We start from the raw sequence: 23,438 nt of genomic DNA, 5'->3' as shown, positions 1-23,438 counted from the left end.
GGAAATTAATACCATGGCTTGGACCTCCATCACAACCCTATTGTTTTCTCAGTCAAATCACTCACAAACAGGTACATTTTGATGGTCTACAGCTCCCCACCACCCCAGCAAATGATGACTTAGAAGTCCTTCACACCTACCCATGCTCTGAGAAACTACACAGAGGCAGCTACAGAGACTATTGACCACTCTGTCCAAGAGGAGCAACCCACGCTCTGCAGATGCCAAGCGCTCCTACTGCAGTCTGCACAGGAAGCTGCCTTCACTCTCCATCCTCCCTTTTACCTTTCCACCATCCAAGATGAAGCTTCCTGTTTCTGGATCAGAATGACTAATCCTTTTCTCAGAAAGTCTGGACAACAGAACAGTATTATTAAAAAGTTTTACCATTTATTGAACATAAAATACCTATCAAAAATATCTGTTACCTAGCCACAGCAGTAACAATTAACACAAACAAAACAGTCACAATTAAGAACAATGACAACAACAGCCAGAACAGTCACAATTACACCCCCCCCCCCCCCCCCCCAAACAATGAGTTAGCATCTAAAGCAAGTTAGCTGCTGCTTTCAGTGTCATTAGTTAGGCTTTCCGCGAGGTCACTTAACCCAGCTTTGTTCAGCGCAGAAATCAGATTCTCAGGGGTTGCATGTGTGCCCTCCTGATCCTGCCAGGCAACCAGCAGCTGCTTAGCTCTCATCTTCATGTCCTCGCTGTCTGACTCAATCTGCCGTATATCAGAATCCTTCATTTCCAAGTAGGGGGCCAAGGCTTTCCACTGCTCCCCAAGCCTGTTAGCAAATGACTCGATTTGTTCACCCGTCATGGCTTTGTCCCGTTGTACCTCTGGACCTGGGGAAAAAAGAATCACAGTGAGACACAGGGCATGTCACCTGAGACTGCATATGAATCTTCCCTGATCTGCCCCATTTTAAACCTATGTATTTACTAACACCTTTCCTGACTTACAGATGTAAGTTTTTCCTTTAGTTGTGAAGACCTACTCAAGGGCTCTGAGAACAGATGGATTTTTACAGATGTATTACCTGGGTTTCAAGAGGAATGCCCCTTATTGCCCATGATAAAAAAAAAAATAAATCTTGTTTTCTATTATCTCCTGTTTGATTGAGAGAACTGCTAAAGCCTGAAGTACATCAGAACTGCCTCCTCCAAATGAAAACAAGGATTTTGACAGGTAGCCTGCAATTTTCAATACATGAGTCAACTATAACATTAAAATACAAGAGTGATCTTTAACATTTAGTTGTCTTTTGGACTTATTTTAGTCACTTTACACAGCATTAATCCAGGTAAAAAATAGTTTGCTTCCCTTTTACCAAGTTACTAAAGTCTCACGTTCCTATTAGCAGCAGGACTGTGAATAGGATAGTAACTCAATATCTAGTCAGTACCCCAAGGAATTTTCTGTTATTCTGGCATCAAGATAAAAATGCTGAGAAGCCGAATGCTGCAGTGATTACACAGGTGGGTTTGCACTTTTATAGCTTATCATGGTCTACAATCTATAGCTTACCACCTATGTTTACTTCACAGTTTTAAAGAAGAAACCCCCAAGACTGAATTACTTATGCACAGAAATTAATAATATTCTTAATTTTTAATAAATATCTCACCCTCATGCCCCCTGAAGAGCCACCTGGCATGGAGTGGAAGCTTCAACTCTCTCCAGTGCATATCAGTCACACTCATTTATCTGAACTAAACCCACTACGTCGAGGGGAAAGAATGGAAGATCACGAACAACAAAACAACAAAAGCACTCAGATCACTTCCATTATTTCTAAGCACAACGGCGTATAGCGGACCACAGCTCTCCCCTCTTTGCTTTAAGGTAAGATTTAACGAAAGATGTAAATTCAACACAGTGAAGCACCGAAGGCTGTTTTGGGCAGCATTAAGCTGAAGAGGAGAGAACTTCACTACTGGCAAGGAGACTGGGAAAGGTCAGGTGCTGGAAGGAAAAGGGCAACAGAAGAGATACACAGAGGCCCACAGAAGGCTTTCCACTAACAGAAAAATCTTTCAACAAAATCATGAAGTCCACAGGTGACCAGCAGTAGCCGACGTGCGAGTTCTGTACCCTGCATACCCCATCTGCCCATGCTGGATCCAAGAGCTACTATACAGAGATACAACACTCAAGGGAGAAGGTGCTGCGAGATGAAGGCATGAATGAGGATGGAAGAAGGCAGATTCACAGACACAGGAGACAGGGAAGGACACGTAGGAGCACGGCATACCAGGGTTACAGGCAAGAGACAAAAATGGAAGGACTGGTTCATGGAGAGGAACAAGAGATGACATTTGTCAGGGAGGTTGCTCTTCTCACAGAGAAGCTTTTGCCTTTAAGATATTTTAAAGGAAAAGGAAGTAAAGATCTCAGAGTTGGAATATATCAATTTCTGAAAGTCCCAAAACTACCCACTCCAGCAGGGCCTAGAGGGAGGCACCTACCCCTGGCAATTAAAGGGCAGAAAGAACAGGAAAAGTGGGGCGAGGAACACTTGGGTAGGTTTTTAGACAGCAACGCTGGCATTTTAGCTATAAACACCTACTAACACTGTGAACATACACTACACAGAAAAGGCTGAAGAGGCTTCTAATGAAAGTGCTAATCCAACTTCAACAAGCTGGACGCTTTCAGCACTGCAGGCCACGAGACTGCGAGGTTACTACTGGTGCCCCGTGTAGAAAATGCACCTTTTGGCTGCACAAAAGGCTGCACTTTTTGGTACAAATGTGGGTTCAAGTTGGAAACACTGGGGTAACCAGGACTGGTGACCCTCAGTGGAAACTATGATAACACACAGGTTCTACAATACACCTCAAGAGAGAAACTGAAAAGACTGAGAACATGCAAATCTTACTTTCATTGTTTTCTTTTAATAAAGCATCATTATCTTCCTCATCTTCATCTTCGCCTGTTTTTATTTCTTCAGAAGGAGGCTACAATGAGAGAACTAAACATCACTGGATGAATTTTGTGTTTCAAGAGAAATTTTACAGCTCTGTGATGGTCCCTGGAATGTGTGTTAGAATGGAAAATCGGACATGATCCCATATGAGAATTAAAAATCCCCCACAGCCTCTTGTATCCAAAACACCAGTAACAGGTGTTCTAATAAAACACAGTATTAACTAAAAAACCTAATAAAAGTATCCACTGACTTCACAGGATTCTCTCCCATTCCTTTCACAGTAACTACAACTAAGCATTACATACATAGCTGTAATACTTTAAAACACCAAAAAACCCCAAACCAAAACCAACTTTCTCTAAGACTACACTACCGATGAACATTTTAATAAAAAATTATTATTCCTCAAAGTTTTCTGTACTTTCAAGCTTCTCTGTACACTAGTTAAAGGTGGCAAACAAATAAGCAAACAAACTTTTCACTCTCCGATTTAGCTATTGATCAGCCAAGATGAACAAAAGGCCGCTTCTTTTCCTACATTTCAATCACAGGCCTTATCTACGCATTTCTTTCTTGCCATAATATTTGGTACATGACAGTAGTACCATCTGGAATACTGCATACAGTGACACCTTCATATATTAAACAGCTTTCCCCTCCCAGTATTTTTTCTAAAATTGCTGTTAGCATCTAGTTAACTCTGATGGCTGAACAAACAAAAAAAAGCTATATATTACAATCCAACCTTTACACCTCAGTGGTTTCACATTACAGACAAGGAAGGTCTCAAATACGGCGCAACAAATTGCTGGGTTGTGTACTAAATCAAAGGTTTTGAAAATGCTCCCTTCCCCAACCGTTAGTCCCTCTTATCCTTATGTATAAAGTGAGCTGAAAGACCCCTCCCTGGCCTCAAATTTGTACTGCTGAACATGCAAAGGGTTCATGCCTTAGATTTAGAGCTCCACAAGGTTTGTTTTTCATTCCATATTTTAAAAGTCAGGGGGCTGACAGAAGAGCTCTGGTAAATCTTGCTGTAAAGCTCTGGTAACACTTCAGCTGCATACCCTGCCCCTTTACTAGGGGCTGCCATCCCAGTAGCCACAGCTGCTGATATTCATGAGCCCTAACACCAACTTACACCTTCAAGAAGTGGTTTGCACTGCAACACAGAACCCAAATACCTGGGTACAAATATATTCCTGCCTACCAATGCAGCAGAAAAACTTGGGATTGCCACAGTTGTTTGTTCACAGAATACAAGGCAGAGCTCAGTAGTTACTTGGTTAGTCAATGTTAATTCACAGTTTAGTGTTACCGGGATCTTCATCCATTAGACCAATTTTACTTGCAATTTTTACTTTACAAGCTTTTTTTTTTTGCTGTGGTTTTTTTGCCCCCTCCCTCCCCATGTACCAAATGGACTGCAGAGAGACAAGCAGGAAGTCAAATGAAATCAGCATTTATTATTATAGGATAATATTACTTACAGGCAGCTCCTTGGCTAATTTGATTACCATGTTTTCTAGATATTCAGGTAAACTCTTGAATTGTTGGTTTGTTGGCTGGAAGAAGTGGGGACTTCTGCGAGCTAGAAGTCTCAAAGCTCTCCAGCCATAGTTCGAATTGTTCACAGCCCTATAATAAAACACAAATTTGGTTGGTAACAGCCTGTGACCTATAAAAGCACAGAAAAAAATCTGAGTCATTTCCTAATATAATTCTGTCCAAACTTATAAGTTGTTGGTACATTACTGAAGTCTGGCACAGATATTAGTAATACAGAGACCAGCCTGTTTTCTTTAACAATCCAAACATGAAAGAGATCAAAACAAAGTGAAACAGAGACTGACATACTTATACTTATTTTCAACCATGTTTTCAGGATCTGCTTGTTCAATAGCTTCTTCAAAAAACTCCTCCAACGTTGGCATGTATTCCCTAAAAAATAAAATAAGGGGCTTAATACTCCTCACAATCTACTCTAAAATAGCTGGCTTTCAGTTCCTTCATACACATCAAGCATATCCACAGAAGAAAATAATCCCAAAGAACAACCTACTAAAATGTAACAATTGCAAATAAGCAAAGAATGTTTGATACATGTTGCTATAAAATTTACTTCACAACCAGCTATAAAATTATTTACTGCATAACCACTGAAGCATACCAGTAGTCACTAGCGCTGCCTATTATACATATTTAAACCTTCTGCCATACCAAAAGGTGACATGAACATCTGTCAATAGCACTAAATGAAAATAACTATGGGACATAAGACAAAAATTCAGGCAATAAGGAAATAAGAGTTTCATAAAAATACCCATAACAAGTGACTGGCTGTGTTAGAAACATGCTACCTATTGCACAGCTCACAAGTGCTCAGGAGTCTAAAATGGTTGTTAGTTTTGTGCAATTTGACAGGACAGGATAAGTAAATGTGGCCGCTTTACCCCCCCCCCCCCCCCATTTCAGTTTCATCTGCTACCAGAGAAAGCTAGACCGTTATTACTCCCCAATTTCAATTATTTATGATCATTAGTTTTAGAGGAGGAAAAATATTAGGCAGCTTAATGTTGTACTTAATGATGCCATCTTAGTGGCTCCCTGACTTGCTCAAAGACATTCCTTTCACCCCCCATGGGGATCCTGTGCCTTTTGCTGAAGTTGCTTCAGTTAAAGTACATTCAATACAGGTCTAAGTCTCCAGGCATCAGGAGAAATTGATTTATTTGAAGCAGACTGAAAAGCATCTGAACTCCTGCGCTCAGAGAGATGTGATCGGTAGCATGAAGTCCAGCTGGAGGTCTGTCACCAGCATATGCCAGGGCTCAGTACTGGGGCCAGTACTATTTAGCACCTTCATTACTGACCTACTGATGACAGGACAGAGTGCCCCCTCAGCAAGTTTGCAGGCAATGTACAACTGGGAGGAGTAGTTAATAGACTAGAGAGTTGTGCTGCCATTCAGAGGGACCTCAGAAGACCGGAGGAATTGGCTGACAGGAACCTCATTAAGTTCAGGAAAGGGAAATGCTAAGTCCTGCCCCTGGGGAGGAACAAACCCAGGCACAAGTACGTGCTGGGGATTGACTGGCTGGAGAACAGCTTTACAGAAAAGGTCTTGGTGGAGAACACCACAAACATAAGCCAGCAATGCACCCTTCTGGCAAAGAAGGCCAGCGGCATCCTGGGCTGCATTAGGAAGAGGGTTGCCAACAGGTCAAGGGAAATGATCCTTCACTTCTTCTATTCAGCACTGGCAAGATGATACATCTGGAGTGCTGGGTCCAGTTCTGGGCTCCCCAGCACAAGAGACACGGGGTCCATGCAAAAGGCTGTGCATGGACAGCAGCATCTGACATCCAAGCAGAGGCTGAGGGAGCTAGGACTGTTTATGCTGGAGAAGAGAAGGCTCAGGGGCAGTAAATACCTGATGGGTGCAGTAAGGAAAAGTCAGACTCGACGCTACTCAGTGAAAGTACAAGCAGCAGCTGGCACAAATTGAAATACTGGAAATTCAACTTAAGCATCAGAAAAAAACCACACTTTTCTGCGAGGGTGGTCAAACACTGGAACAGGTTGCCCAGGAAGGCTGTGGAGCTTCCACTCTGAGAGACACATTCAAAACCCAACTGGAGAAGGTCTAGGCAACTGGCTCTAGTTGACACTGCTCTGAGCAAGGGGATGGACCATGTGATCTCTAGAGGTCCCTTCCAACCTCAGCTCTTGTGTGATTTAAAAGACAATATTGTGGTTCATTGGGGACATTAAAAAGGCAACGGATGTTTCTGTTCTTAGAACAGCTAGTGGTTGCTTCTGAAAGGTATTCAAACCAGTACATAAGGAACCATGACCTAAAAAAAAAAACCCCAACAGAAATATTCACAATGATCAGGATACTTTGCTGCTTTGAACACTATAAGCAAGAAATACAGATTACTTAAGAGCTGTAGGTTACTGTGAGCCAAGATTACCGGTGGTGCAAAGCAAGCTCATAATGATCTGTATTTCTCCTACCTAATGTTTGACAGAGACACGTCTGCTTCTACAAGGGAACCTAGTGATCAGTCATGGGGGCAAGTGCACTGGGCTATAAATTCACTTTAGTTTTGTTTTGAAAAAACACGTTTTGCTCAGGAAAGCAGTGCCCCATGCATCTTTAAGTATAGTATTATCACTGACTACTGGAACCAAGGCCAGCATCTTGAAAACCCATCTGATTTGAATCCTGCTATATTTGGCACTATGCAAAAACTTAAAAAACAGCTATTCTTGGGATAAAATCTATCTAAAAAGATGACAGGTAAGGAATTATTACCCCATTTGAATGACGACATAAGGAATCAAAGCAAAAAGTTAGTCACTTGACCATGTTCAGTCACAAAGTCTATAATAAAACTTGGAACTGAATCCAGATCCGCCGGGATCTTCTTTCCGTTTACCGTGGCATGCATTTGCTTGGTTTATCTCCATTTGTTTAGTTTCAGATATATATATATTTTTTTTAATTTAAACAAGCTGCAGCACAATACAGTTGTGCACAGGGAATCAAAAGCTTTGGTTCCAAACACAACTCCACCTTTAGCCTGCCCTTGGCCTAGTGAAGGCAAGTATCCTGTCCGAGGCCTTCCTGCACATCCCAGCCTGACAAGAAAGGAAGGAGCTCCTCTGCTGAGCTCTCAACCTCTGGAAAAGCAATTCCTCCACTCAGGACATCTACACAGCTAGCACCTCTCCCCAGGCATCCAGCCTTTGCAGCCAGTACTAGTAAAGTTCTCTTTGAGAACTGCCCCATTCCTTTTCCAAGTTTTCAGACTAGGTACCACATCTGCACAAAAGGGGATTACGCTATCTTTAACAAATAGAAAGTTATGCAGTAAAGTACATTTCAGTATTTCCTACAATTGTGCAAGCAGAAGCAGAAGGATAACTAATAATTGTATTTTTCTACATCTGCACCATTAGTAGATCCGGTATGCACCGAAACAATGCTTGCTAGCCAATTTCCTCTTATCTAGTATTGTTCAAAGCACATGCCTGCTTGAAAATCATAGCCAAATAGCATGCTAACTTCATTAGAGCCAGAACTGGCAATCTTCCTCTATTATATAAGGTACTTAACTATACAGTCACGCTCTACAAAATGGAAATTTCCATCTGGTTTTTAGCTTAGATTTTACTTTACTAAGCAATGAAAATTACTGACAGCACAAACACTAGTGAAAAAAACTGTAAGGAGATTTTAAGACAAAGATACATACAACCAACTTCTCTGAAAACACACAGTGAAGTGGCGTACCATACAAGATCACCTTATATACTTTCCTTATGCCAATTTTGTAATAACTGTAATTTTGTGTGCAATTACAGTTCTGAAAGTTAGCTTTAGACAACAACATACCATCTTTTACCTACCTACTCTCAGATTTACAAGCTTCCATGTTATCAGGACATAAATTCCAAAGGCGGGTCAGTTCCTCACTGAAAAGTGAAGCGTAAACACATATCAAACTCCACATTCATCATTCTATCATTCACCTCCATCATTCACCAAAGACAGACACACGAAACAACATTACAGAAATTCTCACCCCAGAGCCTTTATAATAAAGTATACCATACAAACTTTGTGATACATACATATTAGGAATTACCAGAAGTGACAGAAATCTTATCTGATGTTGCAAATTAGGACAATTATGTATTCAATTTCTATTATAATCTCCTGCTGATCTATTGTCAAAAACAGTAACAAACTCTCTTTCCAAACTAGCTAAGGTCAGGCTATTTTGTTTCGAGAAGTGAAATAATTTATCGCTTTGTTTTTCAGAAGGGACATTTTACTAAACACTCAGTACAAGGTCTTGAAGCTCAAGACAAAGTCAAAATTTCCACATCTAGGTTGGGTGAACTGTTACTGACTATCATTTCTCCTAATGAAGGAAGTGAAAAAATGCAGCACATAGTATCATGCAAAATATGGCACTTTTATTGGAGAGGACATATCAAGAAGAATTCTTTGCTCGAGGGATAAAATACCAGTGGGTGTTATTTTAAAAAGCATGGCATAGATGTATTTTAAGCAAAACCATAAAGACAACAAAAGTATAAAAACTGATCCAACAAGTACAAACCACTGATTTTCAGCCTGTAACTTACAGGCTATTTAAAAAGGATCTACAAGAGATGACTATAAGGAAAGGAAGCCTACTGCAAGTTTTAAAAGAACTGACATATCCCTTGGCTGTTCTTTCCTGGTAGTTCCAAAGTGAGTAAGTTTGAAAATTACTGGCTAGAAAAAACAGTCAGTGGCAAAAAAAGCCCCCACAAAAAAAACCCCAAACCAACTAGCCAATCAAAACCCAGAAACCTTGTAACAAAAAAAAATCCAACATACTTCCCCATAAGGATTTTCTTGTTTGGTCCTTTTCCTAAGAAGTCCTCTGGAGCTGGCCTCTTTCTCACAGGCCTCATTGGCTTAGAATCAGGAGGTCTAAAGAAAAAAGCTCTTTAGTATCAAACCAGTAATATTTAGAGAACAAAATTAAGCCATTTCACTTCAGCTGGTGCCGAGTTAAATCATAATGAAAGTATTCAGAAGGACTGAGATTCTAGGAACAGAAGGAGGGAGGGGGGAAGAGGAAAGAGAAGGTAAAGCAAGGAAAAGGAAGAGGATTTGCCAGACACCAAAATTACTTCACTCACAAATTTAAAGGTCTATCAGAGTCCCAGTATAGAAAAAGAAGCAAATCACACTTATGCCAGCAGACATACTAAGTATGATCTACCCTGCTGCTGGGATCATCTGTTCTATGATTGCAAGTTCTCTCTCCCCAGGTGCACCTGATTTCATGGGATCAGAGAACGGAGATCCCAGACCACTGAGGTTAGGGTAAGACCTACCCAAGCTGAAACTCTGGCTGAGATCTAAAGAAGGAGACAGAACATTTATAAAAGTCAAATTTCATAATTTTACCCCTCCCCCCACCGCAATAGTAATTTCTCTTTTCTCACAGCCCTCCTTCCTTTTTTGCAAACAGATGAAGTTCATTAAGAGGTGGCACCACCTGATCTCTCCATAAAAGGAAATCTGCAAAATGATAATGACCCAGCTGCTCCTTACCACGAAGAGGCTACAGTTTGTCTATAGAATAAATAAGGATGGAAGAGGAACATTTGGTCATCACCTTAAGATAGTCAAGTAGACATATGGAGTCAAAGTTCAAGTTTTGCCACTAGTTAGTAAAAAAAGTTTCCTAATTACACAGGAAACCTTTCAATGGCAAAAGCCACCTAAACATAATTTCCTTTCAGGTAAGTGATCACCACCAAGTGGCAAACCTAATAAGGTACATAAGAGGAGAACTGTTACACAAAACTCCCGGTATGCTGCCCCACCAAAGCTGTAACGCAAAAGGCTTCAGTAGAGGCAATCCAAAGAGGTACATGGAAAAGTCAGGCACTAACTTCTTCAACCTAGTGTCTGCTGAAGGCAGGAGGGGAGACAACATGCTTCAGTCTCCTCCGTCACTGGATCTTTGGTATTAAGAGAACAAGACATTGCCATAAGGCAGTGACGAATGCTCTCCTGAGACCCCGCACATGCATAACCACCACTTCACTAACATAATGAAGCCTTAAGACTTTTGGCAGAAATCTAGGAGCCTTCTGCACACACACAGAAGGGACGTTCAACTATACAAATCTCAAAGTTGTGTGAATCATTAACACTCATACGCATCGTGGGTGCATATTCTGAAGTTGAACCACCATTTCAAAGAAGCAGCAGCAAGCTTCTACTTCATATAGAGTTACCTTTCTTTCACAAAGCTTGGGCAGCCCTCATTTTTCCATGAGTTCCAGTTTTCTTCAGTATTTAATATATGCTGGAGAAACATAATATTGCACATTATTAGGGTCATAATCACCTTCGGAGTTGACCCCAAAGTTTTTAATTGAGCTATTAAAATTAAGGGGAAGACTTTGTCATAGTATATGTATTTCAGCCACTATTTTGAAGCTCATCAGTATAATCTTAGACAGCTGGTTTAGTTTATTCAAAAATAGTGTATCTCCTCTCTTCAATAATTGTGGGAAAGACTTTAGGGCTGCATCTATTTTCTTGTTTAGAGAAGCAAAAAAAGTAAAGGAAAAAAGGAAAGCAAGACGATAATGTTTTTTTTTTAATTTCACTTGCATCTTATTCCCATGTCTTTGGGCACAGCACTCCTTTCTACAGAGACTTTTTAAAAATTATTATTTTTTTCCATAACCAATGTCTCCTGTATGTACACATGCACATATATGCACATTTCCATTTCTCCCAGGAGAAGGAAGAACAGCACATTAATGAAAACACGGGAAAAATACGACTACAAAATAAAAAGATGTTATAAGACCTTTTTTACTGAGATGAGATGAAATGATGTAACAGGTGTAACAGATGTAACAGGTGTTACATCTCTGTTCCAAAAGCTAGTTTAAACCAATACTGGTTTGGTGTCGTCCGTCCCCCCCCCCCCCCCCCGACTTTGTTCAGACAGGCACAAAAGTACTTACCTCTACCATTTTCGAGAATCTTTCCCCATCTGGAGGATTTTCTGAAAGAAGCTATGATTGGGAAGGAGGAAAAAAGTTAACTTTTTACATTACGTTTGTAGCAGAATATGTAGAAAAAACCCACAGAAAATGGTGGTTATTGCTTCAAAGGTCATTGATACAATATTACATAAGTATTTTTCCATGTAATATTTATAGAAGTATCTAGTATACTAACCTGGTAGACTGCTTTTGTAGTATCTTCAATCCAAAGAGACTGTTCATCTGTTAGAACATAGTTTGAACTGGAATTGAAAAAACAGAAACAAAAAACAACAAGAAAAGTGTAATTAAATCAGCTCACTTTTTTATATTTGAAGAGTTTACTACACATCAAAATAATGCTGAGGACACATAATTTACACTACATACTTTCTGAGGGGTTTTAGAGGGGATCTGAAGAAAGTAGTTTGAATGTGCTCTGGACTGGTCCCATGGAGTGACCACTTCTTAGTTTGTGGAGTTAATTAGATGTGCTTGTGGAATATACTTTCTGGTTTAGCTTCATCCAATAGGAAGTCCATTTGCATGATTCAAGATCACACCTTGATACTGGACCCAAAGCACAGCAAGTGGGCACAATGAAGAGACTTACTTCAAAAAAACCCTCTCCTAACATCATCTAAAGCACTACTGTAGACAAGCCATAGTAAAAGAAACAATCTACTGGGTGTATACAGAATACAGATCTTTAGTATCTCAAACAGTTCATTAAAAGAATTGATGTTTTAATGAATTGTCATTGAAATGACTACCACCTCTACAGACTGAACTGCAATTCAGGAGACCTGAATTCTACTCCTTCTCTGCCACCAGATTGCCTTGATAAATAATACTGAAAGATAATCTATAGAATAAGGATAATGATCCTAATCTAGTTTGCAACATTCTTTAAGATGTGTTTACAAAACACAGTATATTGCAGGTGAAAGATAGCTGCCTTAAATGTTAATCGTTATGTGCATGTGTGGTCAAGGGCACAGGAAATTAACAGAGAGGTAGGGTTTTTTGCAGCATAACATTAGAGTACAGAGTAGGAAAAGATAGGGTTTTGTTCTGTCCCATTAATTTATAAAAGCAACAATCACCATTGTTATTTCTTGCTATTTTAGACAGAATTCTGTAGCACATCAAGAAAAAACAAATCAGCAACCAATGCCACATCGCATCGCAGAGTCAATATGGATTCAAAATGATGCCACATACAAGTAGCTTGCATTGGTCTAACTTGCTGCTGCTAAAGAGAGGGACTCCTTCCCTCTCATGGCTGGCACTCACCTTAAGAAAGCTTTAGTGGCCTCTACTTCTCCGAGACCCTACTTGACTCAATTTCGCAGAAAACTAACTCTGCAAAGATGAGCAGGTTGTTTTTTTGCTGGCTTAGTAAACTGCACAAATTTGAGTAAGTCTAATGAACACTAGAGCTACTGCAAGGGTGGGCAGAGAATCATGCAGAGAGGAGCAGAGAAAGGTAAGAATGAGACTGCTGCCTTCCTGCTGTAAAATAACTTCAGCCACATCCTGTGTTTACCAATCCAAGGCTCTGCAAGCTTCACAAGAACCTTAGAACAAGTAGACATAAACTCTTTTAAAATATTTTGGTTTATCTCCAAGTTCCTAGCTCCCCATCCCCAAAACACAAAATATTTCCACATTACCTTTTAAATTTGACCTGTCCCTTTAGATACTGAAATAGTATTAGGTACTGCAACAAGATGTGACGGCGAAAGTTACTGTCACTCAGCTGTAAATCCATCAGCTAAACAAACAAACAAAAACCAAAAAAATAATTACACTTAAAGACAGTAAACATGCATAAGTGGAAAAAATCCAACAAATGTTTTCAGATAAACCAGATGGGGACTGGTTTTACCACAAGATGATGGTAAGTCATTACAGAACCTCTGTTCAGTATCACCTATCAGGACAGTGCTTCATAAAGGTACTAAGATTGGTAAACTGTCATCTAGCATAATTTAGGAAAGACAGTTATCAAAATTTCTAACGAAATCCATTTTTTAAAAGCATGAGAAACTGCTTGTAAAAGTAAACAGTGTATTCCTAGATTTTTGTTTAACTAGTTTTATACTGCTAGATTTTACAACATTCACTTTGAAGCGAACAAGAATTTAGAAAAAACATTCAAATTTTTCAGTAACTGAAGGACAGCTTGCTCCCTTTTCCTATGAACTACTGGCTATAACATAAGGGTTTGGTTACCACAGAAGGGTTCACACTTATCAACACTTGCACAGTGATACACTGCTTGGTTTCTATCCTATGTGCTGCAGCATGATAGATCATACAAAGGAAACATTTGAAGACTCTTTAAAGAAACAGACCTTTGACTACTGGGTGTTGATTAAGCAACTGGTTCTATATTTTCCATACTGTTATTTTAAAATTGACAATACACAGGTCACAGGAATTTACCTACTCTTCTATCTCAGAAAGAGAAAACTCATGCTGCATTGAGACTTGTTTTCTGTCATCTGCTAATGCATGCATTTAAAAGCTAAAGTTACATATCATTCCAAAATGAAAACAATGATTTTCAGATTAAATTCAATAGAGTGCTGTATTTTTTAGTTAATATTAACAGAATAAAAAACTCTCAGGATCTTTTTAGAAGCAATTTTAAACAAGATCATCATGATGCAGAAAATATAGTTAACACATCATCAGCCAAGTTTTGAAAATGTAATTCTACAGGCAATAAAAAAAGGAACAGTTCTTTAAATATTTACTCTTTTAACTTCTTTTCCTAAATGTAACAATATACATCAGCTTTACTGCAGACTCTTACTCCAGAAACTCTCAAAAGTCCCTGAATCATCATCTAACAGAGGGACTCCACACAGTGTAACGGGATACCCAGAAAAGCTGTGGAGTCTCTATCTGCAGAGACATTCAAAACCCAACTGGACATAATGCTGGTCAAGCTGCCCTAGGAAGAGCTTTGAGCAGGGAGGTTGAACTAGACACAGGTTCCTTCCAACCTCAACTAGTCTGTGATTCTGACAAAAGAAGTCACATACCTTTTCACTAGTTAGGAACTTTGCAAAATATACATGTTCTCCTCCTGTTTTTAGTTCTTCCAACTTTTTTCGGGAAGCCTGAGTGTCATCCAATTTGTAACTTTTGAAAACAGCCAAAACTTCTTCGGAATACTAGAAAACAGAGTTATTTACCACATGAAAATAATACAACAACTTTGTAGTTAGAGAACTACACTAGACTTGGTGCCAAGCAAATAAAATCATTTGTAAACTTGCTATCAGCCAGTTAAAACAAGACCCGTTTGCCACCCATATGTAGGGCTTCTCTGAACACCACAAATGACAGTGAAAGCATTATTTATCATTTCAGAACATCTAATCATTTGGAGTATTAAAAATATGCCAAGAAAAACAATGTTAAGGGTTGTGAACAGTGCACAATTGTTTTGTTGTTTAGATATTACAAAGAAAAACGTTCCACATGATGATAGTGCTATATTCAAACTCAATTTAAGTTGTTCATAATATATACAAAGAAAGGTACATAACTCAGAGTTAAATTTGCAGCGCTGCTCTTAAAAATCAATTCAGAGCCTTAAAGCTGCAATGAAGAAAAACTCAAAAATTTCATCTGAAAGACTTAAGCCTGGCCTTTTCAGTTTCTCTGAACCATACGGGGGGGGTGTGGAGTGTGCGGTTTTTTGTTGGTGTTTTTTTTTTTTCTTTGAAAGATGAGAATGTAGACATCATTAACTAGATGTATATTAGAATGTCTGAGCAGATGTTACCTCTTATTACCAGAGCACAGAGAATGAAGCTTAAAAAACCCAGTCTTCTTGCTATTAAGTAAACAGTGAGTGGCAAATCATGAAGAAACAGGTAGCTTAGCAGTAAATCCTCAACATTCATACTAAGCAAAATTGAAACAGCTGGCTGAAGGGGACATTCAAGTCACTGCTTCTATAAAGAGATTTCTTTCATTAGAAACATATCAACTTTAGGATCCCACTGGGATCAATATGACTATTCAAAAGTAAGGTCTAGGACTAGGTAGAACTATTTTTCTTCTTGAGAAAAAACACGCAAACCCACAATTTCTGCTTTTTGCAGCTGATGAGTCACAAAAAAAGGTACTTCTGACATTGTTTCAACATATGAATTCTTTCTGTTAGTGACTTAGCCAAGTTTTATTAGGGGATTTACTGTACATCTTAATATACTGTTTATTGTCAAAGGCTCACTTTAGAAAACAGCAAAATGCATTTCCTCATGCACTATTATTTTTCAATGGCATTAGCGGTTGAACTGTTCTATGCTTATGCTGTCACTCTTCTACTTGTATAAATGGTTATTTTTACTTAGGCCAAATGCTTGAAAGCATGAACTCAAGATTACCTTAAGAAAAGTTTTCCATGAGACCTTCTCATAGCACTGCACAGGATTTCTAAAATAATCTTGAAGTGACCAGAACTTTCTATACAGGTTATAATCTATTGGAATGGAACTGGGGGGAAAAAAAAAAAAAAAAATATTCAAATGGTTACAAAAATCCATACTGAGAGCGATATATTAAATTCAAGTCCACTCAGGAATGTGCAATCCCAGAAATTAATTATGTAAGTGAAATAATAAGTCAATAGTGAGCTCTTAGAGAGAAATCTGTAATTCAGAATTTGTCCCTAAAAGTGTTTTCCATCCAGTCTACTGTTAGTTTCTTACCATAAAAGCAAAAATAGTGTAAAACTCTTAAGATCCCTTTTTCTTACTATCTGGAGTATGAAGAGGAACACAGCTTTTTCTCCTAAAAATCATACACAGCATGTACTCAGAATCCCTGAATACATTTTACTAGGACAAGTTTTGTCAAGATTGGGAAAATTGTGAAAGACAGAGAGTAACAGTGGTTCTCAGCCAGGGTATGCAACTTTTTGAAATAATCCGTAGATTTCTTTCCTCTTCCAGGCATCTCCACTTAAACACATTAAGACATTGCTAGGTTGTATCCAATCTTGAGAGGACAGGAGGTAAGAATTCCGAGTACAACTTTTAAGGGTATTTCCCAAGCAGCTCTTTATTTTCACTTATAAAATTTTGTTTCAACTTTTAGAATTGTTATAAGCTCACCAACTTGTTGGTGCTTCATCATCTCCCATTTCACCTTCTTCTACGTCCATTCCTTCTTCTCTCTCCTCAGTGTGCTAGGAAAAAATAATTAAAAACTTATACAAATACCACTATAATTTACATACAGTTTTTATGGTGTTCTTTATTTTAAACATTCTATTACACTTCAGATCAGAAAGCTTAAGCTAGTAATTCAAGAGACCTCTAAAGTATTAGTCCAGCAAAATGCGCAACAAATTCCTGTTTTGGGGAAAAACCCACTTTTTTCCCCCACTTTGGGGAAAACTTAGTACAGTTAAGTGACAGTGCTCATCCCTCACAATCCATTTTTTTCCCCTCAAAGTCTGCACAGTTTAATGTACCAGGTAACATGCCTATTTCCAGAATGAGCAGCTTGATCTGGAAGAGGGAAAACCAAATTACGAACATACAGTTCTGAACATTATGCACAGTAGTGCATATCCATGCAAAGTCTTACATGTTTCCTGCAGAATGAGTGAAAAACAAAGGAATTTTCACCTTCTGTCCTAGAGTGCTCTCATGTTCATTGGTATTGAAAACAGTGACATTTTCCAGGTTAAACTGACTCTGCAAGTTAAGTCCTGTGAAAAACAAAGGGTCTTAGAAGTTGTGAAGTTCAAAAGTCTGTTCATTCAGTTGCTTATGAGATGCCGGGATTAAATTCTCAGAAACAGCATTCAAAACTTGTGTTTGAAATCACAGCAAATTAAAGTCACTTACAATATCAAGGGTAGAGACAAGAACTAAGATACAAGTGCAAAGTGATTTTCTCCAACTTTTTCGCAGCCATCGTAAACTTAAGATTCAGCATATTTAGTCTTTGTTAGATGTTAAATGTGATGAAATGCAAAAAAATCTCACCTGACTTTTCTGAAAGCGGAAATAACCTAGCCAAGAACAGCTGAATTCTTCCACAGAAGACTGTGTTTTGTGACTTAGATAATCTTCTTAGGAGGTCTAAATATTGTAAAAAGTAAAGAATATTAGTATTTATCCCTCTTCCAATTTCTCACACACTAGGATTTAAGACTTGCTAATTAGATGACCTACATAGCTATTGAAAGGAACCTAAGATTTGTAAATTTAAATGTTAGTAACTTCCTCAGATCAGCCATTTTTTTTTCCAAACACATTTCTACCAATTCTCCTAACACCTTCAACAGCAATAAAAAAGCAAGTTCAAATGCTACTCAAATACAGCCTCTGATATGGGCCTTGCCATTGCTGAGGAATAAATAATTGTCAGGTGTTCTGCTATAACGACCTCCACTGATGAAGAGATTTCCCAGAGGTCAGAATGACTTTTACATTAATCAGCAAGACTCATGGATATCTCCTAGGATGAGTGATCTGCCTTTTAACTTTATTACTTATTGAACACATCTGAATGTAAATCAAATTATTAAACTCACTTTCATTTGCGAGACGGGGAATTAAAGAACTCCCTACCACCCCCCTGAAAAAATACAACTCACCATTGCACATTCGTAGCAAGTAATTTTTCCCTGCAGAGTAAAATGTATTCTGAAATGGAGTAAAGGTATTTAGATCATTAAGAGAACACAAAACCTTCTTGAGCAGAATTTAAATCAATCACAAGCCATGAGTAAGTATAAGTCACTCCTACTGTTAACTCTAAATTTCAGTTTTCCCGTAAATAAGAGGCAGGTTTCACAAAAAGGCAACATAAAACAAGCAGTCCCACAAATTCCAAGAAAGCATAAAATACAACATTTAAATCCAGTCTCCATACAGAAAAACCACATGTGACAATGGCATTATCTATACACAAACGCAAAGAGGAATACACAAAAGATTTAGAGCATTCATAGTACTAGTAATCTGGCAGCAGAAGAAAAATTGATAGGTACTTGAATTAATGATAAAGTACAGTTTGTGAATATATCGCGGGGGGGGGGGGGGGGGGGGGGGGGCGCGGATGGGACGACAATGTTATCTGAAACAGAATAGCCTGAATGAATGCCTATGGGAGGTAGTCCCAGTTAGGAAATCCAGATTAGGAAAACACAGAGAAACTGGAATGCTTTTCAGGTGTTACCTAAGAGTTGCTGACACTTGTGGTCCCAGCAGTACTGCCAGAGAGCAAACCAAGGATAATGAGATCCAAGATTTCTTATGATCTTGGAATAAAAATGCAGGCAGCTTAGGACTACTGCCTGAGACCCTGAATTCCCTCTTTAATTAAGAGAGCCTGCAGCACAAGAAGCTCAGCAGCCTGTTGCAGCAGCTCTTCTCCTGCTACAGCACCACAGCACAGGAAGGGCATAAAACCCTCACACAGGCCTCAAAACAGCAGGTGGTCCTCAAGAGCAGAAACATTTTAAGCCAACATATTCACCATTGCTATAGTCCTGTAATGGAAAGCTCATTAAGGACGTGACCAAGACAACTTCTTTCCTTGAAAATTGTAGATCCAGGAATCTCCTGCAGCTCTGACGAAGAAGCCAAGTAGTAAGTCAAGAGAGAAGCTACTCACACAAATTGTGCATCAGAAGTTACATTTGTGGTTTCTAAATGTGACAGACACTGTGTACTGTAGAGAAAGGAGTTAGAAATAGAACATCAATCAAAATTATGATTTCTTTTATTATTACTTTTCTGACCTCTGCTGCCCAGACATTTTTAAGCCTCAAAACAAAATGTGCTCAATGCTACTACTATTTAAACACAAACAGATACAAAGATATTTAAAATCTGTTTGTAAAAATGGTTCAGGTAGACAGAAGCTTTGGCACAACTATATCACATTTTGGAAAAATACCTACCGATTTCCATGTAGCAACATTTTTCTCCACAAAAGTGAAAATTTTGTCACACTGATCCAAAGGCAGGCAATCGAGAACATCCCCCAGAAGCACAAAAGGGGTTGATGCAGTGCAGATAGCTATGAGGAACAGGGAATATCTTATTCAGCAAATTTGAACTGAAATGCAATAAAGGTGCACGGGAGTTGAGGGACATTATGTTAAAAAAAAAAAAAAAGAAGAGAGTTTTCCTGGGTTCCTACAAATACTAACAAAAAGCTTGGGCTAAAGCATGAACTCCCATTAAAGCTATTTCTATATGTACACATATGTAGATGAGCTTTACAAGAGCTTTGCACTAACATAAAACAAATAATAAAGAATAACTATTCTAAAAACCTCAAAGCCTGAAACAATGTTGCATCTCTTTGCAGACTGCAAGTGAACTTTCAGACTTCTAAAACCAGTTAGTTATACTACACACCCCCATGAAGTTTGAGAGTCTTTTCCTCAAGCAAAGTACCATTAAAGCAGTGCTCCAAGTCTGTCTACCCATGCTCTGTAGTTTGGTAGTGTCTGCATTCCTCATAATCACAGGTCTTGTTATTCTACAAGTTCATAAAACACACATGTAGTTGAGCTATACTTACTAAAACAAACAAGTGTTTGATGTGTAACGTGAACAAATAAGCAAAGGGAAGAGCACGAAAGCCTCTTCAGAAGAGATTAGCACAATGATTTCTGACACAAAAGACAGTTACAGAAACAGATTCAAGCATCTAAAAAACAGCGTGTACTGACAGGTCAGTACTGGGATACAAGCACAGATATTCAGGAGAAGTTATTTCTGGCTCTACCAGTGACTGAGAAAGAAACCTACAAGTCATTTAACCTCTCTGACTCAGTGCTCTTATCTCTGAAATTATGAGGGGAGACTTCTAAGCATTTTACAGTGATGGACAAAGGCAGAAAATGCTAACTATGTTGCAACCAAAACCATGTATCTTCCTCAATTATAAAAAAAAAAAAGATTCTAACATAAATATCACACTGATATTTGAATAACTGAATTCAATTATATTATACTTCACTTCTCTTGTGAAACAGACTTAATAACCACTAACTTAAGGACCACATACTATCAAAGCTAACTGCTGTAAACGACTCACAAAAAAATCAAGATTTTAAATGGCCCCTAAAACTGCCAACAGATTTGAGAAAGAGATGCTCACCTTCTGTGACTCCATTAATAGCAAGAGAAATAATTGCCAGGAGATTTTCACATGGAGCTTTGTTTATCTAAACAAACAGAACAGTGTTAGACTTCTCTATTCTGACCTAAATATACTTAACAAAACTAAAATTCTTGTTTCCAAGTAGGCATATTTAAAACAAATATTGACATTCAACTTCCCAAAACTTCAAACAATCTATTAAATCAGACCTGTCAGTTAACTACATAAAGTTTTTACTGAGCAAGCAACATTTCTTGACCACTTCTGGCCATTAAAGACCCCACAATGCCTACTGTGTACAGTGTCATTTACCTCTGAAAGTTAATATCCCACATTCAGCCTTCATTCAAGTAATACCAACAAAAACATTCTTTGATTCCTTTCATCATTCTTTTCAGTTGACAGGCAGCTTTGTCACATGCTAGTAACAGATAACCCACTCCACCCCACCCTTAAAGTACAGTGGTAGAATAATGCATATTTATGAACTAGAATTTTAAGACAGAGCAGACTTTCATAAGCATTACAAAGAACTGCTGGAAAAGGCTAAGCCAACACCTCTCACTATAGTGTGGTATCTGTAAAACACTGCCATTCTGTCCTAGCTATCAATCTCCTTTAATCATCTATATTCAATCTTAATTAGATAACTTTTACATAATTCATGTTTTTAATAAACAGTATTTCCTTATACTAAAGTAAGTTGCTGTTAAATTAATACATTAACTTGCAAACGGAAATTGGAGCTTTATCAAGAGATAAAGCAGTTAAAAGTACTTACTATTAGTACTTACTAACTACTTACTAAGCAGTTAAAGTACTAAAGTACTTACTAAGCAGTTAAAAGTACTTACTACTAAACTGTAGCAGTTTAAAGTACTTACTATTTCTTCTTCTACAATAACTCTAAAAGCTTGATCCAAGGTACACTTCTTTTCATTTTCACTGCAAATGCAAACATTCCACATCAGTTAATAACAACTATCAGGGACAAGATTACTAAAAGTTACCTGGATAGACACCTTTTAAAACCAAGCAGCATTTACTTACCTCCCAGGAATCTGGTTAAATGCGTTCAACAATGGCTTGATACTTTTGTTATTCAGAGCCTCTCTGGCGGACGTCTACCAAAACATAAAGAAAGAAAAGTTACAAAACCAGTACAAAACCAGAAGGATCTCCTCCTTCCTCTACCAGACAGTGGACAGAAATACTAAGGAATCTATTTGCCACACACCATGTGTCAGTTTATGAAGAGAACTCTGTAACAAGTAAGGCAAATAACAAATGCCTAGCAAATTAAGCATGTGAGCTAGTAGAGCATCACACCTCAAACCTGGGCTAACAGTGTGGTAAAAATACTATTTTTAAGTGAAACACAGAGGAATACGCTGTTGTGGCCAATGCTGCATCTACAACAGTTTTAAGTCCCACGCACACAACTTCACCTGCCTCACAGGCAGGTTATGGCGGTTTGGGAGATGACTCCTGCTAACAAGATGGTCTGAAAATTACTTTATCCTGTAATGAAATCAATCTAATGGAGCATGTGTCTTGTGCCTCAACCACTTCTTTGCAAACCTCATCCCCTTGTCCAACAAACTGGGCTGCAAATGGCGAGATCCAGAGGCCTGGGTGCCTATCCAGCCCCAGCTGCTCTGGCAATGGAAAAGCATCATTCAGCAAGCCGCAAAAGAGATAAGCTCAATAAGCTACGGGCGGTTTGCTGCGGGGGTTACACCAGAATTTCATTTTATTTTACACTAATTTTAGTTAACTAAACAGCAGATCCTGCCCTCGGCGGGCTAGGCTGAGCCAGTACGGAGCCCTGTCCCCAAACTTATACCGCTTTATCTCAGTTGCGCTGAACGCTCGTTAAAGGGAAGTCCGGGCCCCCCCTCAGGGGGAGCCCCGGCCGGGCCTGCCGGCCCAGGACCGGGCAGAGCCGGCGCGGTGCGGCCCGGCCGCTCAGGCGGAAGGGGAGGGGGGCGGACGGCGCGGGGAAGCAGAGCCCTACACCGGCGCGCAGACGCAGTCTCCCGCCCGCCCGGTCCCCCTCCGAGCGGCAGCGAGGGACGGGAGCCTCCAACCCCGCCCGGGCCCGGCCGAGCTCACCGTGAAGCGGAGCCGCGCCTCAGGCAGGCTGAAGAGCGGCGGCGACATCGCTCCAACTGAACGACGCTCCGCGACGCGCGCCGATGACGCCATACTCCTCGGAACGGCACTGCGTACCTCCTGGATACGCCCCGCCTCCTCTCCCGCCCCATGAGCGGCTGGGGGCGGGGCGGGGCGGGGCGGGGCGGGGTGTAGCGGGAGGGGCGCGCCGCGTGCGGGCGCCGGTTGGTGGCGTCGCTGCGGGCGGCTGTTCCTGGGCGGTGCCGGCGCCTCGCTCTCGCCTCCCGCCTGGGGCTGAGCGCATGCGCGGGAGGCGGCCGCGGGTGCGGGAGGTGGCGGTGCTGCGCTGTGGTGAACGCGGGAGGGGGGAAGGAGCCGGCAGCGCCTCGCGTTTGTCAGGAGGATCTTGTCAAAGGGAAAATGACTTTAAAAGGTGAACGTCTGGGGAGTGACAGATATAGTGGTTGTTTCTTGTGATAGCCACCTCAGAGCCGCGGTCTACCACCATCTTCAAAGGATCACCGAAGGAAGCATAATTAGGAATTTTTATATAATCGGTAAAATCACCTCAGCGCTAACAATTCACAGGTTGAACAATGTCCTACGGATACCTCCTTCTGAGTCACTTTTAATGGG

The 23,438-nt window shown here is 39.8% G+C and overlaps 1 protein-coding gene across 2 annotated transcripts; it reads right to left on the bottom strand.

Moving 5' to 3' along the window:
• Positions 1 to 374: 374 nt before the first annotated feature.
• Positions 375 to 22,944, bottom strand: THOC1 (THO complex subunit 1). Of its 2 annotated transcripts, XM_075494454.1 has the most exons (21): positions 22,803 to 22,944; positions 21,738 to 21,811; positions 21,572 to 21,632; positions 20,685 to 20,751; positions 19,474 to 19,592; positions 18,163 to 18,211; positions 17,549 to 17,644; positions 17,186 to 17,268; positions 16,667 to 16,740; positions 15,938 to 16,046; positions 14,582 to 14,713; positions 13,202 to 13,302; positions 11,722 to 11,788; positions 11,505 to 11,555; positions 10,761 to 10,831; positions 9,343 to 9,438; positions 8,361 to 8,426; positions 4,800 to 4,883; positions 4,433 to 4,580; positions 2,892 to 2,970; positions 375 to 855 (listed from the first exon to the last, which is right to left on the bottom strand). In XM_075494454.1, exons 1-21 carry the CDS (start codon positions 22,893 to 22,895, stop codon positions 560 to 562), a joined length of 2,016 nt encoding a protein of 671 aa, XP_075350569.1. In that variant the 5' UTR covers positions 22,896 to 22,944; the 3' UTR covers positions 375 to 559. The 2 variants fall into 2 exon arrangements, with proteins under 2 accessions (XP_075350569.1, XP_075350570.1); XM_075494455.1 differs by lacking the exon at positions 8,361 to 8,426.
• Between the last annotated feature and the right edge of the window lie 494 nt (positions 22,945 to 23,438).

The sequence above is a fragment of the Mycteria americana genome, chromosome 2, assembly GCF_035582795.1.
Source record: "Mycteria americana isolate JAX WOST 10 ecotype Jacksonville Zoo and Gardens chromosome 2, USCA_MyAme_1.0, whole genome shotgun sequence".
Lineage (NCBI taxonomy): Eukaryota > Metazoa > Chordata > Aves > Ciconiiformes > Ciconiidae > Mycteria > Mycteria americana.
Note: the sequence above shows the minus strand (reverse complement) of the source record. Positions and strands in the feature narration are given on the sequence as shown.